This window comes from Paramormyrops kingsleyae, chromosome 4 (assembly GCF_048594095.1).
Source record: "Paramormyrops kingsleyae isolate MSU_618 chromosome 4, PKINGS_0.4, whole genome shotgun sequence".
Classification (NCBI taxonomy): domain Eukaryota; kingdom Metazoa; phylum Chordata; class Actinopteri; order Osteoglossiformes; family Mormyridae; genus Paramormyrops; species Paramormyrops kingsleyae.
This window is the reverse complement of record NC_132800.1, coordinates 48,019,003-48,043,797: the sequence shown is the minus strand read 5'-3', so window position 1 is coordinate 48,043,797 and position 24,795 is coordinate 48,019,003. Positions and strand designations below refer to the sequence as shown.

The 24,795-nt window shown below is 40.2% G+C and overlaps 1 protein-coding gene across 4 annotated transcripts; it reads left to right on the top strand.

Moving 5' to 3' along the window:
* The first annotated feature begins 1,207 nt into the window (after positions 1–1,207).
* LOC111841878 (polymeric immunoglobulin receptor-like) lies at positions 1,208–19,601 on the top strand. Of its 4 annotated transcripts, none has more exons than XM_072711516.1 (11): positions 1,208–1,335; positions 8,670–8,990; positions 10,702–11,013; positions 11,378–11,692; positions 12,845–12,881; positions 13,553–13,647; positions 13,994–14,040; positions 15,184–15,243; positions 15,541–15,600; positions 15,888–15,974; positions 18,927–19,601. In XM_072711516.1, the coding sequence occupies exons 1-11, from the start codon at positions 1,290–1,292 to the stop codon at positions 19,011–19,013; spliced, it is 1,467 nt and encodes a 488-aa protein (XP_072567617.1). In that variant the 5' UTR covers positions 1,208–1,289; the 3' UTR covers positions 19,014–19,601. The 4 variants fall into 4 exon arrangements, with proteins under 4 accessions (XP_072567617.1, XP_072567619.1, XP_023663767.2 ...); XM_072711518.1 differs by having other exon boundaries at positions 18,924–19,601; XM_023807999.2 differs by having other exon boundaries at positions 15,885–15,974.
* Positions 19,602–24,795: the final 5,194 nt, after the last annotated feature.

Genomic DNA, 24,795 nt, shown 5'->3' with positions numbered 1-24,795 from the left:
GTTACATGATTCATTAATAACAACTGATATGTTTCACTTGCATGTTTTTCTAAACCCTGAGCCACAATGATTCTTTATAAAGACCATCTATCAATTATTCTATATTGCCAAAATGATAAAATTCCAAATACTGTACAGTATAAAATGCTGTAAACAGCAGGACAAAGTAATCTTCAAAAATGTTTTCCTTGTAAGTGATAAGAAATACACAGAAAATGCATAAGTACAGAAACACACCATTGTCACGCCCCGCCGGTGAACCGGCAATGGGAGGCGGCAGCCCCGACGAAAACACCACAGCCCGATGCGAGGTATTGTAGATGAATAGATACATATTGAGCGTGACTTTCCCTGTCTTCCGTATAGCTCCGTTCCACCCTGCCCGACTCTCCCTGCGACCTGTCTCGACCTCCCTCCTGCCCGACCTCCCCTCACTCTTCCTCCTCGTGAATTTCCCGTGTACCTTGTCAGTGTCATCGGACGGACCTCCCAGCTCTCGACCCCTTTGCCTGCGACCCCAACCACGAATCCGGATCCTGACCCTGGCCTGCCCGATCTCCTGGTTTTCGACCCTGCCTGTACGACCACAATCCTGCCCGCTCCCAGTTTCTATTGCTACAGCTCTGTACAATAAAGGCTCTGTCAAATATCCCTCTGTTGGTTCTAGCAGGTTCGTGACAACCGTAAAGATTATAACCTCTGACAGTATGTACTGGCCCTCACTGTTTTCTGCAGTGTTTCTCCCTCTCAGCTCTTCATTTCACGCCTTATACGTGTATCTGCAGAAAATAGCTGTGAGTCACATGAATGACACAAGAAACCAAGCAAGCTGAAGACTTTCATTTTTTTTAATTCTCCCCCCTGCATTGTGGGGTTTCCTCTGGGTTCTCCTGTTTCCCCCCACAGCCCAAAAACATGCTGAGGTTTATTGGAGTTACCATACTGCCTGTAGGTGTGCATGTGTGTGTGAATGGTGTGTTTGCCCTGCGAGGGGTTGCTGCCCCATGCTGGGTTATTCCCGGCCTTATGCCATAGCTTCCAGGATAGACTGTGGGCCATCAGGATCCTGCACAGAATAAGCAGCTATAGAAGATGGATGGATGGATGTTACGTCTTGCTGAAGTGCTAAACATTCAGTCTTTTTGTTTTGTTACTTCCTGTTTAAAGTGTCCACTCCCCCTTCACTCTGCCTGCTGTGTGTGAGAATAGAAACGAAAGTGACAGTGAAGGTACAGAGGATGAAGTGAGTGTCAGTGTCCACAGATCTGGGCTCAGTGACACACAGACGTATGGATCCTCTGATGCTCCTGTTTCTTCTCATTGCTGGGCTCACAGGTGAGTGTCTCTCTTTACAGTGGATCTCTTTACAGAGATCTCTCTCCTGCTCCTCCACACACTGTCAGCTGCAGTTTGGAGATCATGATGGAGATCTGCTGCTACATTAGAAGGAATCTCAAAATGTAGAGCGTAAAAGATTTGCAGATGGCTGCTTCGAGTTACAATGTCCTGGAAATTGCAAAAACGATTTGGATTCTCACAGGTGTTTATATCATAGCATTTTATATATTTTTAGCAAGTATTTTACCATGAAAATGTAATTACTTGAGAAACTTATTTTGTGTTATACATATTTATTAGTTCTTCCTGAATGCTAATACTTAAGACATGACCAAAGTAGCATGTAACAGGTTATTGAAATTGTAAGTATAATATCCAAATATACGGCATGATACTGTAACGTCTCTCCTTTAGTGTACAAGCAGTACAGAGATTCAGATAAACTGCCCCTGTCTCTTATACCCTTTGCTTTTCTGTGAGGCCGGTGATTGATCTGACTGGGGTCCTTTCAGCAGCACTGGAGGCTCTTTTTCTAACTTCACTATGGGAGTCGCTTTGGCCGTGACCAGCTACAGAAACTCCAATGTAGCGTCACCCCCGAAAGATGGTCAAGACTTGACTGATGGTTTTATTGTTTATTGAAATCCTTGCGTTAATCAACCAATAATCCAATCAACCAACTTAAGAGCTGGGCAGAGCACAAGAAAAATGCATTACCTTGCTAGACAGTGCCATATGTAACAGCATATTACCTACTTAGCGAAAGAGTAAAAGTTCTCAATTCAGTAAGAATCACCTCAAACAAAACAATAACACATATTAACCGTGTCTTTTCATGAACACCAACCTTGTGCTGCTTCGGAGGGGGCAAATCATTCAATTTCAGTTTATTTCTTATCTCATTCTCTTTACGTTCACTCAGTTCCTTTTTTATCTTGCCGTAAGAACTTTCTAAAGCGAGGCACATGATTTCAGAATAAAAGTTCCTCAAAACAAAATGAAACCTAAGGCAAAATAAAGTCACAAAAATGATTTTGTAGCGCAGAGGTACCGGTGGCATATTGGACTGATGCTACACAGCAAACGTGCCAGTGTTAAATTAACACTACGTGGTATATATATGTGACCACGCCATTCAGTGTTACCTTTAACACTTTTCAGTGTGCGGTGAGTGTTGTTTTTACAGTGTTAATATTTATTAACTCTGTGTTCAATTTACAACCTAGAGTGTTAGGACAACGTGTCTCCACCTCTTCCCAAATTGCAAGCCCATATGGGTGGCACACAAGTACAAAATGGGTGGCCCATATCCGCCCCATTTTAATGCATTCTCATTTGAAGCAGGTTTGCATCACATAATTATTTAGTAGGTCTGAAAAAGGGTGAGAGCTATCTTAATGACTGAAGGATTGTATTTCCGCTAAAGCAGATATAATGGGTGTTGGCCTCATTGCTTTTAGACCACAACTTGCGATAGAACAAATCAAATCACTTTGCTCATTTAATATTAAGATTTTCATTAAGCTTAATTTTTAGATACCCACCACGATCGAGGCTGTTATGACACTGATATTAGTCTTTAGCACATTTCATTACCGTTTTTTGAGTTGTCTGTGTTGGTGTATGTTAATTGATGTGGGCAGTGTGGTTCTTACATATGGGCATCTCTGAATTAATCCCCATTGTAAAGATGCAGATCCAAACAATCTTCCTGGGAAGACCACCCTTAGAAAAGGAGCAAAATGACTGTTTTCCATAGCATTTTGAATGCCTTCTGTAGTTGAGCCATAAAGGCTAAACCACCCCACCTGGTTCTTGGCTGGAACACAAGAGCCATTTCAGTGGTTTTTGTTCTCTTGCCTTATTCATCACAATCACGGTGGATTAGAAAAAATCTATTAAGTCAAAGACAGTACTGTGTCATGCTATGCAAATATACATCCAGCACCATTGGTCTACAGGGGAGTGGGTGGTACCAGGAGCTGCACAGAAAAGGGTATCCCAACTGTCCTAACACCTTTCCACATATGTTAATCATCCAAAGGCAGGACTGACAATCAAACATACTACCACACTATTAATATATACACCAATCTGGAGACACGCCCTGTATATTACCAAGAGTTTTTTCTCTGACGCACCTACAACATGCTATGAGACCACAGCTCTCTAATCTTCAAGAACCATCAGAAACAAGCCAACAAAACTTTAATACAAAACAAGAAAAAGCTGTAAGGTCCTGTTTGGTCAGAGTCTTTCTCATGATGGTGGGTAAATCTGGGACAGCTCTTCTGATCCTCATGACGTCTTGTTCGCATATTAAAATGGGGCAGATATGTGGAGGAGGAGACTCTTTGACAACAATCTAGGTTGTAAATTGAAGACTATAAGAGTTAATAAATATTAACACTGTAAAAACAACACTCACTGCACACTGAAAAGTGTTAAAGGTAACACTGAATGGTGTGGTCACATATAGACACCATGCAGTGTTAATTTAACACTGGCACATTTGCTGTGTAGATTGTAAATAGTTCGCAGTAATCGCTTGTGTGATTATAAATGTGCTGTGTGTTATCTCATGCATAGTGCATGGTTATATGTTTATTGTTGTATGTAGTGTGTGTGTGTGTGTGTGTGTGTGTGTATATATATATATATACATATATATATAAAATATATGTGTGTGTGTGTGTGTGTGTGCATGAGGAGTAAACAGGGCGATGAACATGGTGGGCAGTGCGAGGTTTGTAGTAGTACAGATGTAATAAACACATTCTGCTGATTGAACCCCAAACTATCTCTGCTGTCCAATTATTGAGAACATGGCTCAGCGACCCACTATTACAATATTATAAATAATACCTTAGGCATATTTAACAGTGCAATACTGTGCCATTTACATCTAACGATATCACACCTGTCTGTGACAGAGAAGTCAACCCAAGACCAGGCTCCACCCCTGCCATCATTACATTTTTAGCATTTAGCAGATGCTCTTACCCAGAGCAACTTCCATTATTCTTAGCTCCCCCTGGAGCAAGTTGAGATTAAGGGTCTTGCACAGAGACCCAGTGAAGGTAGAGCTAGAGGTGGGACTCAAACCCACAATCTCTTGGTCTAGAAGGAAGCATCCTGACCACTAGACCACCAACAGCAGTCAACCTCCTTATTGTGTCATTTCCACTTTCTTCCTGTGAACTACAAGCTCCCCCAGGTCACCTGGATGCCTAGCCTGTGTATTCTTTAGGCTATTAAGCCCACTGATTCATTTATTTTAAGCCTATTTTGTGTGGAACGCCATTGCCAAACCTGTCCGTTGTTGCCTATATGCTGCTTAAAAATAGATATTTTCTGAGTGGTAATGTTGCCCTCATATATCTTTTTGATATAAGGCTTCGGTTTAAGGTGACATTTGTTAGGCATGCAGATTATTTGTCCCTCTTTTAAACTGGAGCGAGCGTTGAGCGATTTGACTGGAGCGGGAGGAAATTTTAGTGGAGTATGGAGCGGTGTTGAGCGGAGCGGTTTAGTGCGAATTAGAGCGGGGAAGCGGGCGGAGCCAACAGCCTCGTGAGCGAGGAGCGGAAATTCTCACTGCTCCACTCCGCTCACATGCTCTGATACAAAGCCTCATTAATAATTTAGCCATGCTAAGCTGCTTAAATTGTGGGCGTAAATAAATGTCCGTATAGCACAGAAAAGCTGGCGCACTGCCAAATGTTGCGCCTGTCATCTGAAGCCCTAGTGATTATTGCGCATGCGCGATATAATATCGATATGATATCGCCCAGCGCTAGTGTTTATAAACAGAGGTGGAAATTTCAGATCCAGAAAGTACAAATCCAGACCGTGATTTAGTTTCAACTGACCAGTTGTGCATAAAGAGTCACAGTTACAGAGTACTCCACTGGTTGGTTGAAACAAAATCCTGGTCTGGAATCGTACTTTTTGGACCTGAAATTTCCACAGACCTTGGCCAGTACTGGCCCGATGCAGTTATTAATGCTATGATATTTTGCATGGATCTGGCTCAGATCCGTGACTCAAACTTTACATCAGGGGCTCATCTGGCCCTGGTCTGTGATTAGTGATTAATTTTTTCAGCTACACCTGGGCCGGACATGGCCCAAATAAATCCCCACACATTTCTCATCTTCAAAACAGTTTATTTTAATTTTTTTTTACATTTCTGAATCTCAATCTCATCCAGAGAACACATAACATTTTTTATTTGTCATTACAAAAACTCCAGTCATATGAAAAATGTAAAAATATAAAAAATATATTCAAAAACATTGTGACAAGCTTGCATGGAATAAATTGTTTAATTCAATATCAATTGTATTTATTAAAAAATGCAATAATTAAAAAAAAAATATATAACGAATTTACGTGTGTGCGGAGACCAAGTGTCAAATACATTGAAAATAACAGTCAACTTACATGATTGTTTGGATGGTTAAAGGAAAACAGGTGATCAGCAAAAGTTGGAGCCAGTGAAACCAGGTACAGGTGTGAACATAAAAAGTACATTTGTTTTTACTAATCTCTGAATATACAATGATCTGTGTTTGTGTGTGTGTGGTGGTATCTTACTTGGTCTGTCACTGAAGAGTAGGAAGTAGCACGTCTGAAAATGAACTGGGAATACAGTTTTCAGACTATACGATAGAGGAAAGGAATTCAACATTTGTGCTGGATGATATTGGTGGTGCCTATAGAGTGTCATTTCTAAATCTTAATGCGTTATTCGACAGGGCATCAGGTGGAAATAAAGATCAAGCAACAAGTTTCAAAATCAGGGTACAGGTGCATTCTGTGTCTCAAAATGTGACTGTATGTATGTGATATAGCTGGTTACCTGCAAGAGATGATGGGTGGCTTGACCTCAACTTGACTAGCATCAGCAGATGGAATGGAACAAAACCTATGGAGCACAGTTCAAAGTAATAGGAGACATTTAACTACTCAAAAAAAAACTCAGTAACACTGCTGCAAAAATGAGAATCTGAATTTGAAATGAACAACAAGTAAGAAACTGAAAAATGGGGGAAAAATACACTTAATGTTTCACCTCATAGATAAAATACACTTCAAATCTAAATAAACATATTTGTTCAAACACTATCAAAATTAAATCTGAAAAAGATTTTATGCTAACACTAGCAATAAACGTTATGCAAAAATTTAACTAAACGAAGTTTGCTGATTTATCCAAAAACTGTGTAAACAGGGTCCCATCAACTGGGCCTACTAAGTTTAAGCAACTTTAAGTAACGTTTGCATGCTAACGAGATGAATGAACTGGAAGACACAAACAGGCTTGAAATGAGCTTAGATAATATTTACTGCCAAGTTGGTGACACTGAACCCAAAATTAGAATTTTACACAGACGTACAACAATATTGCCTGCATCTCATTGGACATAACATCCACGCGAACAGAGATATTCACCAATTTTGATAACAGGCTTTCACCACAATCGCCAATTTTTACTTTAAGCCTACTTTCGCATTAGTTATGTTTTTTAATCGCATGAATGGAACTATCAGCTATATGTCAATCTGATGTCAATCTTAATATAGTTTTATAATGCACTTACTAAGAACCACAAGCAGGTCTTCACTGCTTGTTGTGTGACTCTTCAGTTAACTCTTACTGAGGTACATACACACGCATCTGCGAGATTTAAAAAAGCACAGGTCCGCCCCTGATCAGATACGGACCTTTCTGACGGACTGTCAGTCAGAGGTTGCAGACAAATATGCTGCAAAGCTGGCGCAGAGGTGCATAGTGAGTGTGACTGCTACGCAAATCTCGAGAATCGAAAACAGATCCAGCACAGAGGGAATTGCTGTCTGGGTTGGTCGTCCCACAAAGTGACGACCCCATTCATTCACCTCCCCTGTGCCTTATTGCCAGTGATTTAACCCTCAGAAATCTGACGCCTCTCAGCTACGTTCGGGGTAGTCTGACATGCCTTGACATTTTAAAATATTTCACCTATCTAAAAAACATTTATCCCAGCACAAACTCAGCACCAATAATCTGAGACAACTTTGAATGTTATTATTCTGTTTTTAACCAACTTTAAACATATGCTTTTCAAAAACCTATTTTCAGACATGCTGGGAAATTGTAAAAAATCACATTATAAACATTTCTAGCCCAGACTTTTGAGCTCTGAAGCTTATAGACACAGGGGTTGGCCTCACATTGGTGAGTAAGACATTGTGAAATTTTATGTGGTTTGATTTCTAAAGTGTTAGAACTTGGAAGGATGCTATTTTTTTCAAAGTCAGTGGCCTGCACAATGAATATTGATGAGATAGGTGTCCCCACACCTGTAGCAGTTTGCATACTTTCAATGGCCCATCAGTTCTGGTTTTCCTCTCAGACCCTAGAACACACTCCCAGGCTCAGATTCCCAATCCCACATCCCGCTGTAGCCCTTCCCAAGATCCGACACCCGTTTTGTATTCCTGTTTCTTTCCCTCGTTCTTATGGCAAAATGACACTTTGCCTTTTATGCATTCCCAGTGTTCTGTTAAACAGTAACTAGTGTGATTGCAAAGCAAACACTGTCCTTATGCATCGCTTTTAATTTTCTAATTTTTGTCACGCTTATCCTCCTACAGTTTTTGAGATATCGACCCCAAACCAAATTCCACTCATCTGTCCTATACTTGACGGATGTGCTTGCATACAGCTTTTAGATACCTGCACTCATTCCCCAGATTCTGTCATTTTCTTTTCTTACATTTTCTTGAGCCCATAGGATAACCTGGGATTTTGGAATCAAAGGCCTGCAACTCGCTCACTTTGTGTCCCTTTGCCACCAAACTCCATAGGTCACCTCAGAACAGGCAGACAGAAATGGACCCACACTCGTTTTTTTTCCTGCTTTTTCCCATCATCCCTCCATCCCTGACATTCTAATTCAGGCCATACCTGCCAACATGAATTGAAATCTGACTCATTGTTTTGTCGTTTTTCTTTATCCCTCCATCCTTCCATTGGCCGCCATTATTTTTTCAGAGGCTCTTACCACTCAGACACTGAACATGCCACAGCCAGCAAACTGCATCTGCAGTCTCAGGCCAAGTCAGTGACTCCTCACTGCAGGATGAATACACCTGCACTCGTCTTTTTGTCATTCTTTAATTTTTGCTGCAAAAATCATTTTCGTCAGGAAATACACTCTTCTAGTTCTTTCTCAGATGCCTGATCAAAGTATTGCACAAATTGAATATATACTGTAGTGTATTAGAGATCAGAGAGACTGTGATGTTAAAATTGTAAATTCAGTTGGTTATTTTCCCTGCAGGTGCTGACAGTGAGTCCAGAAGGAGACAGGTGTCTGTGCTGAGTGGAGGATCTGTTACCATCCCATGTTTCTATGGTGACAGATATAAAAGACATGTGAAATACTGGTGCAAAAAGAATGATAGGGATGCATGTACTCCCATAGTACACAGTAACTCTCCACAGGAGGGTAAAGTGTCAATCAGAGATGATCCTGACCAGCGAGTTTTCACTGTGACCATCAACAATCTGACAACTGGGGACTCTGGTTATTTCCGGTGTGGTGTGAAGATCAGTGGAGGTTCAGATGATGGAGATCAGGTTGTCCTGTCAGTGACTGATGGTAAGATGTCTGTACAAAACACCCGATCACACTATTTTCATGCATGTATGTCTAACAAGTATAAATTCTAAATTTTATTTTACAATCTGCAGTAACTATAAAGGATCTTGCTTCAAATACGTAAAATATTTTTTTAATGGATTGACATCAGTAGTAATGTTGTTTAGCAGGACATTCTTAACAGTCGTTTCATTACAGTGCAATTAAACTTTACTATTACTATGTAGAATAGGGTCTAAATGTATGGTTTGTTTAGGATGGTAAATGAGACCTGGGAGAAGTAACAGTGTCAGTTTAAATGGGCTACATCAGGCGGTCAGGAATGATAAGTAATGTGTTAAGTAATATCATTTTATTAAGGGTTAAGTGAGTTTTAAGTGTAAATTTAATGGAAAAGTGTAAATATAAAAGTCTGTAAAATAGCATAAATGTGGCTGCTAGTTACTGATATTTGTATTATAAATATAAATTTATATACATCAAAACGAGAAATGGTCTCTGTATGCTAATTATGAAACTAAATCAGCAGTTAATATTTATTACAGTGTTTTATTTTTTATAAATATAGTAACATTCAAAGCAACATTCACCAAAACACATTTGAATATTCTATAAAGTAAAGTACTGTAACCTACAGTAGGCTGGTACTGACTCTTTATTAATACAGTGGTACCTCGGTTCTCGAACTCACTAGAACTCGAATTTCTTGAAAGTCGAACAAACCAGATTGACCTAGAACTCAATCTGAATATCAGAAGTGGAACCGTGAACGTTGACCTAATATAAATTGTACGCGACAGGAAATGAGTCATACTACAATACAATTCATACTTGAATGCCTTCTTCACAGACTGGACAATTAATCAAATAAAGCAGCGCAACATTACAGTAACTAACAATAAATAAACCACTAACTTACGTGTACTATTAGAGCATTTGTGTCATTCATTTAAACTTTATTTTACCAGGTAAATTAACTGAAAACCAGTTCTCACTGCTTTACGTGATATTCGGGAGAAATAGCAGATTACGCATCGGAACTGCTTGGGATGCAAACGTCATGCGTGTAACTAAACTCTTCAGCCAATAAGGGCAAAGGTATGTCATCACGGAGGCGGTTCCAGTTTGTGCAGCCGGGTGAGAGGTCGCAATGCATCTAACCGTAATGCATTGCGTCAGGATCATTCAGAATGCGTTTTAAGCCAGCGCTGTAAGCAAGTCGAACACACCGAATGACCGGACTGGGGAAACAAACTGAAACGCGGACTTAATACAGAGGACTAATGACAACAACCAGAAACAGCTGATCACATGGGGATCCCACATGAGGTTAATGAGGGGGCGTGGCACACGGAAGGAGCGGACGATCGGGGCAGGACAGGGGTAATGTTGGGATAAGATCTTTATCGTTTTGGAAGCCATTAAGAAAAAAATCCTCTTCTTGTTTTATCCTGTTCATTTTGTGTTTAAATGCTAAAAAAAATAAAAATGAAAACATATTTAGGTGTAATTTTCAGGGGCCGGGAACCAATTAATTGGTTTTCCATTATTTCTTATGGGAAAAATTCGATCAGAACTCGAACTTCTTAGGATTCGATCCGGAGTCCGGAATGGATTAAGTTCGAGAACCGAGGTACTACTGTATGTGTATAAATGGTGTAAGAGAGAGTGAGAGTTAATCAGCTTGCTAATTTTCATACTGTCCCTGCAGGTGTGTCCACAGTGAAATGGATGCGTGTACAGAGAAGAGGATCTGTTACCATTCCATGTTTCTATAGTGACAGATATAAAACTCATGTGAAATACTGGTGCAGAGGGAATAATAGAGATTCATGTACTCCCATAGTACACAGTGACTCTCCACAGGAGAGTAAAGTGTCAATCAGAGATGATCCTGACCAGCGAGTCTTCACTCTGACCATCAACAATTTCACACATGGGGACTCTGGTTACTACTGGTGTTGTGTGGAGATCAGTGGAGCCTCAGATCCTGGAGATTGGGTTTCCCTCTCAGTCACTGATGGTGAGATGTTTGTACTGCAGACTGTAGCCAATGAGATGCACAGTATGTAACATGTCATTCAGCCTGAAAGGAAGGACACAAACACAAACACTGAAGGAATAAATATTTTAATATTTTAAGACTTAATTACAATCTTAGTTTTGCACAGTAACATAAATGTGACCTGGGAGATGTAACAGCCTCCGTTTAAATGGGCTACTTTAGGGGATAAATAACATTAGAAATATGTTTTGTTCAGGTTTTGATGCATATAAAAAGTACAGATAAATATTAAAATAAGCATGTTGTAACTTGGTCATATGCATGAATATTTTACAGCTGTATAAATAACAGTGTTTCATTTGTCCCTAATTTGCATATTCAGGTTCCTCAAGGCTGTCAGTGGACAAACAGGAGGTGACGGGTGTGGAAGGAGACAGTGTCAGTGTTCAGTGTCACTATGGATACAGTGTAAATAAGAAGCTGTGGTGTAAGATCGGGGGCACCTGTGTGTCAGAGAGATCTGGGAGCTGGGATCTGGATGGGAGGCCTGTCCTGATCAGGGATGACACAGGAAATAGAGTCTTCATTGTGACAATGAGGGGACTGGAGAGGAAGGACACTGGCTGGTACTGGTGTGATGCTGGAGGCTTGCAGATCCCAGTTCATATTACTGTCAAACTAATAACCATCACTGAATGTAAGTAATTAATATAAATCTGGCTGTGAATGTGTTTCAGTACAAATAGCCAAACAACAAATGAAGCAGTTTCACCCATGAAGGGAGTCTGTGCTTTTTATAGGGATAATCTGTGGGGGGGGGGGGGCTGTGTTTCTTTAAAGTCCCCTATTGATAACTTTTGCTGAACAAAGATATTTATTGGGATTAAAGGCTCTGTGCTAGTGGCACAGTGGACCAGTAGGTGGCGCTGTTACTTCACACCTCCATGTTTAGGGGTTTGAATCTGGCTTCTGCTCTGTCTGTGTGGAGTTTGCATGTTCTCCACATGCTGTGTGGGTTTCCTCCCACAGTCCAAAGACATGCAGTCAGGCGAATTGGTGTCTCTAATAGAGAGAGTGTGTCTATGTGCCCTGTGACTGACTGGCATCCCGTCCATGATGTCCTCCATCCCTGTGCCCTGTCCTGCCTGGGATAGGCTCCAGGCCCCACATCCCTGACCAAGACAGAAGATAGATGGGTGGATGGCTGTTAATGTGTCTGTATGAATGAACTGAAAGATTAACGTTAAATGCCAGCATTACCTCTAGGGAGACATCCCATAATACAGTTGTGATGACCTGCACCAAGAGGAATTCCTTGTACACTTGGTGAAAAATAAAGATTCTGATTCAGATTTAACTATACATACATGCACCGGTTTTCTTATTAATTTCCTGGCCAATACATTGTATATAATCTAATCCTGCTATTAGTATGTAATTCATTCCTGCCCAGATCCCTGACACAGAGTTAGAGGCAGAATTCCATGCTATCAGGTCCTGCTCTGTACCAAATACACGAGTGTCTGATCTGTTTGTTATACCTGGAGCTGTACTGAGCCCTCAGGAATCAGCAGCTTCTAGGTCAGGATGTGTCTGTATAATGAGACACATTTCACAGGATGTTGCCACAGACAGTCATTCGTTTCCATATTACAGCCATTTGTTATGTATATAAATCCAATTACAAAATTGTTACAAAAGGTGTGCAGACTGGCTGATGTGTCTGTAGGTGGTTTCAAATTGCAGCAGAGGACCTTTTCTTAAGAGTCTCTAGTGACTTACAGAACAGGGCTTTTTATTTGTAAATTAAGAATCCTTTCTCCTGTTTCCACTGCTGTCCTTCTCTCAGCACATGAAGAAGATGGAGGGAATAATGATAAACTGAGGTAAGCATTCAGCAGCATTTACAGAAGTGTGGGGGTCCAGCTAGCAGCATTTACCTGGTCACACAGTGATGGGAAACTGCCATTATATTTACGAGAATTAGTGTCACGCCCCGCTCCGTCCGCTCCTAATGTGTGCCACGCCCACCTCATTACCTCGTGTTCATCCCTGATTGTTCTCACCTGTGCTTCGTTACCCTTAGCCTGTCTCCTGTATTTAGTCCGTGTCTAAGTCAGTAGTCCCTAATTCCGTCATTGTATTGTTGTAATGTTCAGTCGCCGTCAGTCCTGTGTGCTTTAATAAACCCCGTTTGCCCGTCTCACCGGCTTGACTCTCCTGCTTCACCGCTCTCTCGCAGGCGATCACAACAATTAGGATATTGCTTTTCATTTTGTTACAATGAACTTAAGACGGCATCCCATCCAGACTGAGCCCCTGCCTTGTACGCTGTGCTGCTGGGGATAAACTGCAGGCCTGTTTGGAAGATGGATGGATGGACGGATGGATTTTACAAAACAGTATAACATGTTGTGTGAAAATCTTGAGCTATTTTTATGCTCTTTGTTAATGTCTCCTCTTCCTCACGTTTCCTGTGTAATAGTACAGATGTGGTTGACCTGTGTTGCTATAAAGCATGTATGACTTTACTGTTCAAATCTACCCTCTTATTCAGATCCTTGGTCCAGCTGGCTCTGTATGTAGGACTAGGCTTATTGGTGCTGCTATTGATCATCATCTTCATCACATGGAAAGTATGGGACAAACACAGTGAGTATCTGCTGATGCAGACAGTGAATAAGTGACCTGAGTCTTTGATAACATGTTTTAGTCTATTTTGTTTTGCTTTAGAGTGGTATCACAACATGCTAACTTAATTAGGACCCCCCCTCCCCCCACGTACTCTGTACCTGACAGGACTCCCCCTCCCCCCACTCTGTACCTGACAGGACCCCCCCTCCTCTCAGACTCTGATTTAGCCCCTGGATATATGTACATGCTAATTCAGAGACCCTTTGTTTGTTAGACAGTAAATTATTATCATTTAAGAGCAGAGACACTGGTGGGAGCAGAATGATTTTTTTTGTGGCTTTTTTCCTAATTTCTTTTCTTGCAGAGAAAAAAACAACAATGAGTCAAAATCAGGGAAACACAGATTTGACAGTAAGTTCATATTTAATACAGAAAGTACAGAAAAGCGTTTCTTAACCCGGCCGCTGGTCTCTACAAGCTTTGAAAGAGTCGTGAGCCCCAGTTGGAAAGTGGTCATTGCTTATTTAAAATCAGAAACTGACACATTTTTTCAATTTGTAGTTCGCATGATGTTGAATTTGAGAGGACTGGCTACACTGAAAAAGTTAATTTAAATGAACTCAGTTGAATCAGGGACAGTGGTTCCCTACAATTAGAATGAATATTCTGAAAATGAAACTTTCTATTTAAGTTGTGATGAATTCACTTTGTGTTCTAAGAACATAGTACAGTTGCGTTAAGCTCACCAAATTTTCTCATGTCTAATTAAACCCACTGAATTGGTTATTATAGATAATAACCTTCTTATTTATGTTTATGGTTCAACCTGTTTTACAGGCTAAACTGAATAAATTACTTACATTGAGGCAACTTTAAATATTTCATGTGATCCATTACTTCTAATATTTTAAATTGATTAAACTTTTTCAGCATTTTATTTTTTCAGTGTACTGTACAGCCATTCTGCCACTGATTATATACCTAATTTAAGTTGAATGGAAGTGATTCAATTGGTTTGATTAGACATGAGAAAATTTAGTGAGATTAACTGAACTATATTCTGTTTTCAGGACACAAAGTGAATGCATGAACTTAAAAAGAATGTTTCATTTTCAGAATAGTTATTGTGGAACTACTGTGCATGATTCAATAGTGTTTATTCAAAGATTTATATATAACAACTAATTCATTTACATTGCATCAATATAAATATTTAAGTAATACCAGCAAGTAAGATGAATCCTTTATTTTAGTGATTGTTTTACTACAAAATGTCCACTACAATAGACATAAATGAATGGGTGGGGTCTCAGGAGGATATAGGGTCACGACTGAGCTGGCAGGTTAAAAATTGGGGCGAGAGGTAAAGTAGTTGAGAATCACTGGTCTAGAAGATTCTGCAGGGTTATTACGTCTTTTATAAGAGAACATAAACAGAAATTAAACTGTGTTGACAGCCACTCACTCATTAAAAGTTATTTTTTGTAGAGTAATATGATGTGAAACTGACTTGAGGAGTGATTGTTTGAACGCTGAGCTGTGACTTTGTTCTAGCTGAACCCAGACCCTGAATATGCAGCAATAGGCAACATCAAGAGAGACCCCCCAGGGCAGGTAAAGTGCAGGAATAAAATATATACAGCGAGGATTTTGAGAGCAGTCTGTGTATCTATATGTAAAAAAGTGATATTATTTTATGTCACACATTTTCATAAGACAGTTGTTACACTGTGGTTAAAGAGTTTTCTTTAATGGAAATTCATATTGTACAATATCGGTAAACATACAAATCATTAACTAATACGTCAGATTATCATCAAATTCACCAACAATGATGTTCCATTGCTGTCAGTCAAAGAATGGACAGGTGGTTCTGTATAGATACATGGTCATAATGTGATCCTCTCTCAGGCCTCTGAGGAGCCTGGTGCTGATGTCACCTACAGCTCCATTGTCCTGTCAGACCCAGAGGTAAGATGGTTTCATGTAAATCAGTGTTTGGTTCAGGCATAGGACCAGTATCACAATGAGAGTGACACGTATATCAATAATGTACTGACTGGGCAGGAACATCTACACCTCAGCTGATCTCTCAGATCCATGTGTATCAGAATTAGCTGTAATGTACCAAGAAGTACCATGATACCCTGATATTTCACAGTGATTCACATGGGAGGTTTGGGAGTTTATGGATTTGTGGTTTCTGTACAAAGGTTGGTCTTGTACCTCCACTGTAAGCAGCTAAATGTTCTCAGCAGGTGTCCTCTAGATGTTCTTCACACCGTCCTGCTGTAACCCCAGCCAGCGATGTGGTCTACAGCTCAGTCGCCCTGAAGCACAGAGAGGTGAGTTTGGATAATCTGCTCTAACATGAGCTGTGATACATTTAGTGTCTGATGCTGCAAACATGTGATATGTTTCATTTGACTCTGTGTACAGCCACAATTCCAACATCATACACTCAAAAAAATATTTAGGCCTAATATTTAGGATTTATGTAATTTAATTGCATATAAAATTTCCATGCATTTGGATTACATAGTTTTAAAGAAAGCAAATTAATAAACGTAATATAATGTATTTTCATCAGTTTAATATAAATAAAACAATTACGAATGAGATTTATGTAATTGTGTTAATATGTCCAATGTTTTTTAAATAGATAATAACTAAGCTTATGCATTTACAATATATACAATTTATTTTAAATTCATATGAACCAGATTTATGTATAAATTTTTAATAAAGATTACATAAAACTCATTAATAAATTCAAAATGTTTAAAATGCATTTATAGAATTTATTTTTAGTTCTTATTCTTATATCTGATATTCTTTTCTTTTATGTTCTTGTCCTGTGTCTATGTGTGACCGTCTGTAGTAACATGAGCAATTTCCTCCGGGATAAATAAAGTTTTTCTGATTCTGATTCTGATTCTGAAATTATATTTATGCAATTCTCCCAATGGATCAAATGTAAAAAAAGACAACTGTTTCACATTTTAACCATTTATTGATACTGAAATGCATGTAAAACTACACAGCAAATGTGCCAGTGTTAAATTAGCACTGCATGGTGTCTATATGGGTCCACACCATTCAGAGTTACCTTTAACACTTTACAGTGTGCAGTGAGTGTTCTTTTTACAATATTAATCTTTATTAACTGTAATAGTGTTCAATTTACACCATAGGGTAAATCAATGAGTCTCCACCTCCACATATCTGACCCATTTTAATATGCGCACAAGTCATGAGGATCAGAAGAGCCATCCCAGATTTACCCACCATCATGAGAAAGACTCTGACCAAAAAGGACCTTACAAATTTTTCTTATTTTGTATTGAAACTTTGCTGGCTCATTTCTGACTGTTGTTGGAGAGTCACAAGCTATGCTCTTAATGGCTTTTTCTGCCCCAGATGTGTGTTTTTGTAACATGTTAACATCAAGGCTGAAGAAGAACTCTTGTAGATGTATTGGGCACATCTCCTGAGTGGCATTTGTTTTGTAAGAATATGGTTGCATTTGATGGCTGGTCCTGCCCTTGGATGATGTATTTGCATAACATGATACGGTACTGTCTTTGACTTGAGTTTTTTTTTTTTATTATTCACCGTGATTGTGATGAATAGGGCAAGAGAACAAAAAATGGCTTTTGTGCGACTAGGCTATATAGTTTAGCTTCTATGGCTTATCTAGAGAAGGCATGTTACTATGAAAAACCAGTTATTTTATTTCTCTTCTAAGTCTAGGCTTTCTAGAAAGGACATATGTACCTCTACAGTTGAGGTTTCTGTGGGGATGCACATAAACAAGAAATACACTACTCAGACAAACAAAGATACACAGGCAACCAAAAAGAACTAATAACAGAAATGTGCTAAAGACTAATATCAGTGCCATACCATCCTCAATCGTGGTGGGTTTCTAAAAATTAAGCTTAATGAAAATCTGAATATTAAATGAGCAAAGTGATTTGATTTGTTCTTCTATCCCAAGTTGTGGTCTAAACGCATTTCGGCCACCACACATTATATATGCTTTAGCAGAAATACACTCCTTCACACATTAAGATGCTCTCACCTTTTCTCAGCCCATTTATCTTTCTTACCATAACTGTAAACACCTCATTGATGCTTGAATAAATACATTTATAACAACAACTTTTTAATGTCTTCTAACTTACATGAACACAGTTCTTTGGGTATAAAAACTGAACTGAAATAAAACTAGCATCAAAAGAGAAAAGGCTATGTTGGTCAAAGTCTTTCTCATGATGGTGGGTAAATCTGGGCTGTCTCTTCTGATCCTCCTGACTTGTGCGCATATTAAAATGGGTCAGATATGTGGAGGTGGAGACTCATTGATTTACCCTATGGTGTAAATTGAACACTATTACAGTTAATAAAGATTAATACTGTAAAAAGAACACTCACTGCACACTGTAAAGTGTTAAAGGTAACACTGAATGGTGTGGACCCATATAGACACCATGCAGTGCTAATTTAACACTGGCACATTTGCTGTGTAGTATTACATGCATTTCAATATCAATAAATGGTTAAAATGTGAAACAGTTGTCTTTTTTTACATTTGATCCATTGGGAGAATTGCATAAATATAATTTCAGAATCAGAATCAGAATCAGAAAAACTTTATTTATCCCGGAGGAAATTGCTCATGTTACTACAGACGGTCACACATAGACACAGGACAAGAACATAAAAGAAAAGAATATCAGATATAAGAATAAGAACTAAAAATAAATTCTATAAATGCATTTTAAACATTTTGAATTTATTAATGAGTTTTATGTAATCTTTATTAAAAATTTATACATAAATCTGGTTCATATGAATTTAAAATAAATTGTATATATTGTAAATGCATAAGCTTAGTTATTATCTATTTAAAAAACATTGGACATATTAACACAATTACATAAATCTCATTCGTAATTGTTTTATTTATATTAAACTGATGAAAACACATTATATTACGTTTATTAATTTGCTTTCTTTAAAACTATGTAATCCAAATGCATGGAAATTTTATATGCAATTAAATTACATAAATCCTAAATATTAGGCCTAAATATTTTTTTGAGTGTACATGCTGTTTATTTGGTTTGTGAAAGTGAACTATAGAGGTTTCCCTCATTAATCTTTCACTCTGATTCATTTCCTGTTCCTGTAGCAGTAACATTAACACACCAAACTCCCTGAAATGCTAAGGAAGGTGTTACTGCCTCAGAAGCTGAACTGATGTTAATGTTTATCTGTTCCTTGTCCAGTAGGGGGCAGCAACACCAAGAGGCTCCTCAACATGTGGGGAGCTGCTGCTCATGATGAGAGCTGTGAGGGACACGCAGATACTGCATTGATGGGGAGGGATAATCACCAGAGAGGAGCATCTTACAGTGATGTGAGCTGTATTTAAATGGCATGCAGCACTGTCACATTACAGTGTGACGGTAAGAATCAGCCAGTGAGAAACACATTCATGGCTGTTGTGCATTTGAACCATGATCAAGGTGCTATTTGTCTCACTTGTACGTTGCATTGCAGAAATTAAAATTTAATTAAAATAGATGTAAGTGTAAGACATTATCTTGGTGTGCAAACTGTCCCTTTTCATTCATATTAATGGAAAACAAATATCATTAGCAATTCTAGTTGATTTGTATAATATAGTTTCCAGAATAAACAGTATTTTGAGAAAGTGTTAGAAAGTGTCTTGTGCATATACAGTTTATGCAGAGGTGAGGGTCTACTGAGGTCTAAGCACAATTATTGACAGTGGAATTGAAATCTGCCCTGTTACCATTATATCATGTTTCAGTATAAAAACTTTAGTTTTTTTCCACAGAATGTTAGGCTTTTGTTTACTGATAAATGGAGTATTATTGAAAATGCAGATCACAGACTGTGTGACTCGTCATACACAATGTTAATAAAAACGCTTTTTATTACTCCTGCATGCTGCAGTGCTGTCAGTGTGTAACATGGACGCCTCATACTGTCAGGGGTTTGGGTTTGAATCCTGCCCCTGGCTCTCAGTGTGTAACATGGACGCCTCATACTGTCAGGGGTTTGGGTTTGAATCCTGCCCCTGGCTCTCAGTGTGTGACATGGACGCCTCACACTGTCAGGGGTTTGGGTTTGAATCCTGCCCCTGGCTCTCAGTGTGTGACATGGACGCCTCACACTGTCAGGGGTTTGGGTTTGAATCCTGCCCCTGGCTCTCAGTGTGTGACATGGACGCCTCACACTGTCAGGGGTTTGGGTTTGAATCCTGCCCCTGGCTCTCAGTGTGTGACATGGACGCCTCATACTGTCAGGGGTTTGGGTTTGAATCCTGCCCCTGGCTCTCAGTGTGTGACATGGACGCCTCATACTGTCAGGGGTTTGGGTTTGAATCCTGCCCCTGGCTCTGTGTGTAACATGGACGCCTCATACTGTCAGGGGTTTGGGTTTGAATCCTGCCCCTGGCTCTGTGTGTAACATGGACGCCTCATACTGTCAGGGGTTCGGGTTTGAATCCTACCCCTGGCTCTCAGTGTGTAACATGGACGCCTCATACTGTCAGGGGTTCGGGTTTGAATCCTACCCCTGGCTCTCAGTGTGTAACATGGACGCCTCATACTGTCAGGGGTTTGGGTTTGAATCCTGCCCCTGGCTCTCAGTGTGGTGTTTGTGTCCCTGATTTGGGCCCCGTGCTTCCTGGGATATGACCCCATCTTGGGTAAGAGGGTGAAAGACAGATGGATGATTTTTAAACATTTAAAACCCATAAAAGGGAGGCAGTGAAGTTATGGAGAGTCAGGAAGTGAGTGTCAGTCTCCACAGATCTGAGGTCAGTGAGACACACATAAGGCTCCTCTGATGCTCCTCTTCATCCTCTTCTTAACTGATGGGCCTCCAGGTTAGGATCACTTACTCTGGGACAGACTCTCACTCTCTCTCACTCCACCATGCAGCATATTTAGATAGAAAGACAGACAGACAGGAAATGAAACATTTCCATGAGCTTTTATGTTTTTCTATATTTATTTTCTTAATGACGCCTGATGCCAAATCAAATCATTGTAAAATCCAATAATCACACAGAATCTGTATAATGACATATACATGTTGTTCTGTCTTTAAACATCTGCTTTTGATGACACACAGAGGGTTTGTCACTTCCTGTATGCTGTGTCAGTCTCAGAGTTAAGATTGACTGGCCTGACTCGGTTGCAGTAGTATGTAGCAATAGTATCCAGGAAATGTCGTATTCTGTCATGGCTTCTGCTGTGTGTATAAATTCATATACCATGATATCATGGAGTTCTGCCTCCAGCTTTGTGTCAGGGATCTGGGCAGGAATAAATTACTTGCTGACAGTGTTATAATAGACTTAGATTATACACAGTGTTTTGGAAAGGAAAATAATCAGAACACAAATTAAAATTAGTGGATGGAGGTTTGTGTCGTCCTATGCAGGGTCAATGGGGGTCTGGAGGCCCTCCCAGAAATACCGGGTGTAAGGCAGGGAATAACCCAGGATGGGGCTCCGAGCCGTCACAGGGCACACACACTACTCACACGCACCACTCACACACACATGCAGTCTGAGCACAGGAACTCCCCCAGGTCGCTGGCTCCGCCCCCTACTATTCACACTGCTGACATCCACCTGCTCCGCCAAGACCACCTCTAACCACATCATAAAGTATGCAGACGACAGCAGCATGACGGCCTCATGAGGGGGGGAGACGAGTCTGTGTACAGACAGGGGGGGAGAGAGCTGGTGGAGTGATGCAAGGCCCACAGTCTGCTGTTAAACATCGACAGGAGCGAGGAAGTGACTGTGGGCTTCAGGAGGACCTGGGGGGGGCATAACCCCCTACAGGAAATTTACTTCTGGCTTCAGGCCTCTTTATGTTTTAATAGTCAGATTGTCAATCTTTAAATGTCTTTCATGTTAATATTCTATTCATCACATTACTGCACCATGACCAACAAGATGGTAATTTCATCATAGTGTGGGACCCATGGAACATACTGCAGAAGATGATAAAGATACTTTAATGTTACTTTGCTTGTTGGTAATACCCTGATTCACAACCAAATTTAAATTAGTTACTTACGTTCAGTGCTGGTTGTGGTTGTAGTTGTCTGACTGACAGTAAAATGAACTGGGATCTGTTGGTCTCTGTCAGCACACCAGTACCAGCCTGTGTCCTTAATCTCCAGTCCCCTCATTGTCACATTGAAGACTTTATTTACTCTGTCATCCCTGATCAGGACAGGCCTCCCATCCAAACTCCCAGATCTCTCTGATGCACAGGAGCCCCCGATCTTACACCACAGCTTCAGACTGTCACTGTTTCCATAGCGACACTGAACACTGACACTGTCTCCTTCCACACCCGTCACCTCCTGTTTGTCCACTGACAGCCATGTGGAATCTGAACACACAGATTATGAACAAACACTGTAATTTTTACACATAAATAAAATATACTATGCATAAAATAAAAGCGAGTTACATGCTTATGTGATGACCGGGTGTCGGCGAGCAGGGAATCAGGCGAGAGAGCCGTGAATACTATCAAACGGGTTTATTTAGAGCGGACAGGACAAAGGGGAGCACACGGCAAACTCACGTTAATGACACACACACGTCTATGGGCGCACTAAGGTTTGTCTCATGGAATGTGCATGGAGCTGGCTCCAGAGAGAAGAGGTAAAAAATATTTAGCCAGCTTAAAAAACTACAGGCAGATGTTGCTTTATTACAAGAGACTCATAGTCCTGCCACAGCTACAGATGAACTTAAAACACAGTTTCCTAATGTGTTCTCAGCCTGTTATAACTCTAGGCAAAGGGGGGTAGCAATTTTAATACATAAAAATGTTAATTTCACAGTACTCAACACAATTATAGATCCAGAGGGTAGATTTATAATCATTAAATTATCTATACTTAACAAAAAGTTATGTATTGTTAGTTTATACACTCACCTAAAGGATTATTAGGAACACAATACTAATACGGTGTTTGACCCCCTTTCGCCTTCAGAACTGCCTTAATTCTACGTGGCATTGATTCAACAAGGTGCTGAAAGCATTCTTTAGAAATGTTGGCCCATATTGATAGGATAGCATCTTGCAGTTGATGGAGATTTGTGGGATGCACATCCAGGGCACGAAGCTCCCGTTCCACCACATCCCAAAGATGCTCTATTGGGTTGAGATCTGGTGACTGTGGGGGCCATTTTAGTACAGTGAACTCATTGTCATGTTCAAGAAACCAATTTGAAATGATTCGAGCTTTGTGACATGGTGCATTATCCTGCTGGAAGTAGCCATCAGAGGATGGGTACATGGTGGTCATAAAGGGATGGACATGGTCAGAAACAATGCTCAGGTAGGCCGTGGCATTTAAATGATGCCCAATTGGCACTAAGGGGCCTAAAGTGTGCCAAGAAAACATCCCCCACACCATTACACCACCACCACCAACCTGCACAGTGGTAACAAGGCATGATGGATCCATGTTCTCATTCTGTTTACGCCAAATTCTGACTACCATTTGAATGTCTCAACAGAAATCGATACTCATCAGACCAGGCAACATTTTTCCAGTCTTCAACTGTCCAATTTTGGTGAGCTTGTGCAAATTGTAGCCTCTTTTTCCTATTTGTAGTGGAGATGAGAGGTACCCGGTGGGGTCTTCTGCTGTTGTAGCCCATTCGCCTCAAGGTTGTGCGTGTTGTGGCTACACAAATGCTTTGCTTTATACCTCGGTTGTAACGAGTGGTTATTTCAGTCAAAGTTGCTCTTCTATCAGCTTGAATCAGTCGGCCCATTCTCCTCTGACCTCTAGCATCAACAAGGCATTTTCGCCCACAGGACTGCCGCATACTGGATGTTTTTCCCTTTGCACACCATTCTTTGTAAACCCTAGAAATGGTTGTGCGTGAAAATCCCAGTAACTGAGCAGATTGTGAAATACTCAGACCGGCCCGTCTGGCACCAACAACCATGCCACGCTCAAAATTGCTTAAATCACCTTTCTTTCCCATTCTGACATTCAGTTTGGAGTTCAGGAGATTGTCTTGACCAGGACCACACCCCTAAATGCATTGAAGCAACTGCCATGTGATTGGTTGATTAGATAATTGCATTAATGAGAAATTGAACAGGTGTTCCTAATAATCCTTTAGGTGAGTGTATTTTCATTTCCTAATGATTATTTGAAAAAGCGTTATCAGTTTTCAAAAGAATCGTTAATTTACTTAACATCTCTTGAAACCGCATATTGCAGTTATTAGAGGCACTATGTCACAGTGGGCCTCCGTTTATAGTGGGGTACCGCAGGGTTAAATTTTAGGACCACTATTGTTCCTAATTTACATTAATGATATTGACACAAATACATACAGTAAACTGGTTAAATTTGCAGATGACACTAAGGTGGGCGGGGTAGCAGATACTAATCTAGCAGCAGAGAGGCTTCAACGGGATCTGGATTTAATTAGCGAATGGGCTGATACTTGGCAGATGAAATTTAACACAGATAAATGTAAGGTAATCCATGCAGGGAGCAGAAATATACAGTACAGATATTTTATGGGTTCCACTGAAATAAAGGTAGCTGATTACGAGAAAGATCTCGGTATGTATGTTGATGCTTCCATGTCCCACTCTCGCCAATGTGGGGAAGCAATAAAAAAGGCGAACAGAATGTTGGGTTATATCTCTAGATGTGTGGAGTTTAAGTCAAGGGAGGTGATGTTACACTTATATAATTCCTCGGTAAGACCCCACCTAGAATACTGTGTGCAGGTTTGGTCACCATACCTCAAGAAGGACATTGCTGCCTTAGAAAAGGTGCAACGAAGAGCTACGAGAATGATTCCTGGTCTTAGAGGAATGTCTTACGAGGAGAGGTTAGTGGAACTGAATCTGTTCAGCCTTGAGCAAAGGAGACTAAGGGGGGATATGATTCAGGTCCATAAGATTCTAACGGGTCTGGATGCTGTTCAGCCAAATGACTATTTCAATATTAGTCTAAATACTAGAACTCGTGGCCATAAGTGGAAATTAGCGGGAGGACATTTTAAAACAAATTTGAGGAAGCACTTCTTTACACAGCATGTAGTCAGAGTATGGAATA

Excerpts from the sequence above, each read along its gene's own strand:
- LOC111841878 (XM_023807999.2), top strand. The coding sequence starts at position 1,290 with ATGGATCCTCTGATGCTCCTGTTTCTTCTCATTGCTGGGCTCACAG. Across the intron at positions 12,882-13,552 it reads GGGAATAATGATAAACTGAG|ATCCTTGGTCCAGCTGGCTC; the intron begins GTAAGCATTCAG and ends CCTCTTATTCAG. Across the intron at positions 15,601-15,884 it reads TTGTCCTGTCAGACCCAGAG|CAGGTGTCCTCTAGATGTTC; the intron begins GTAAGATGGTTT and ends AAATGTTCTCAG.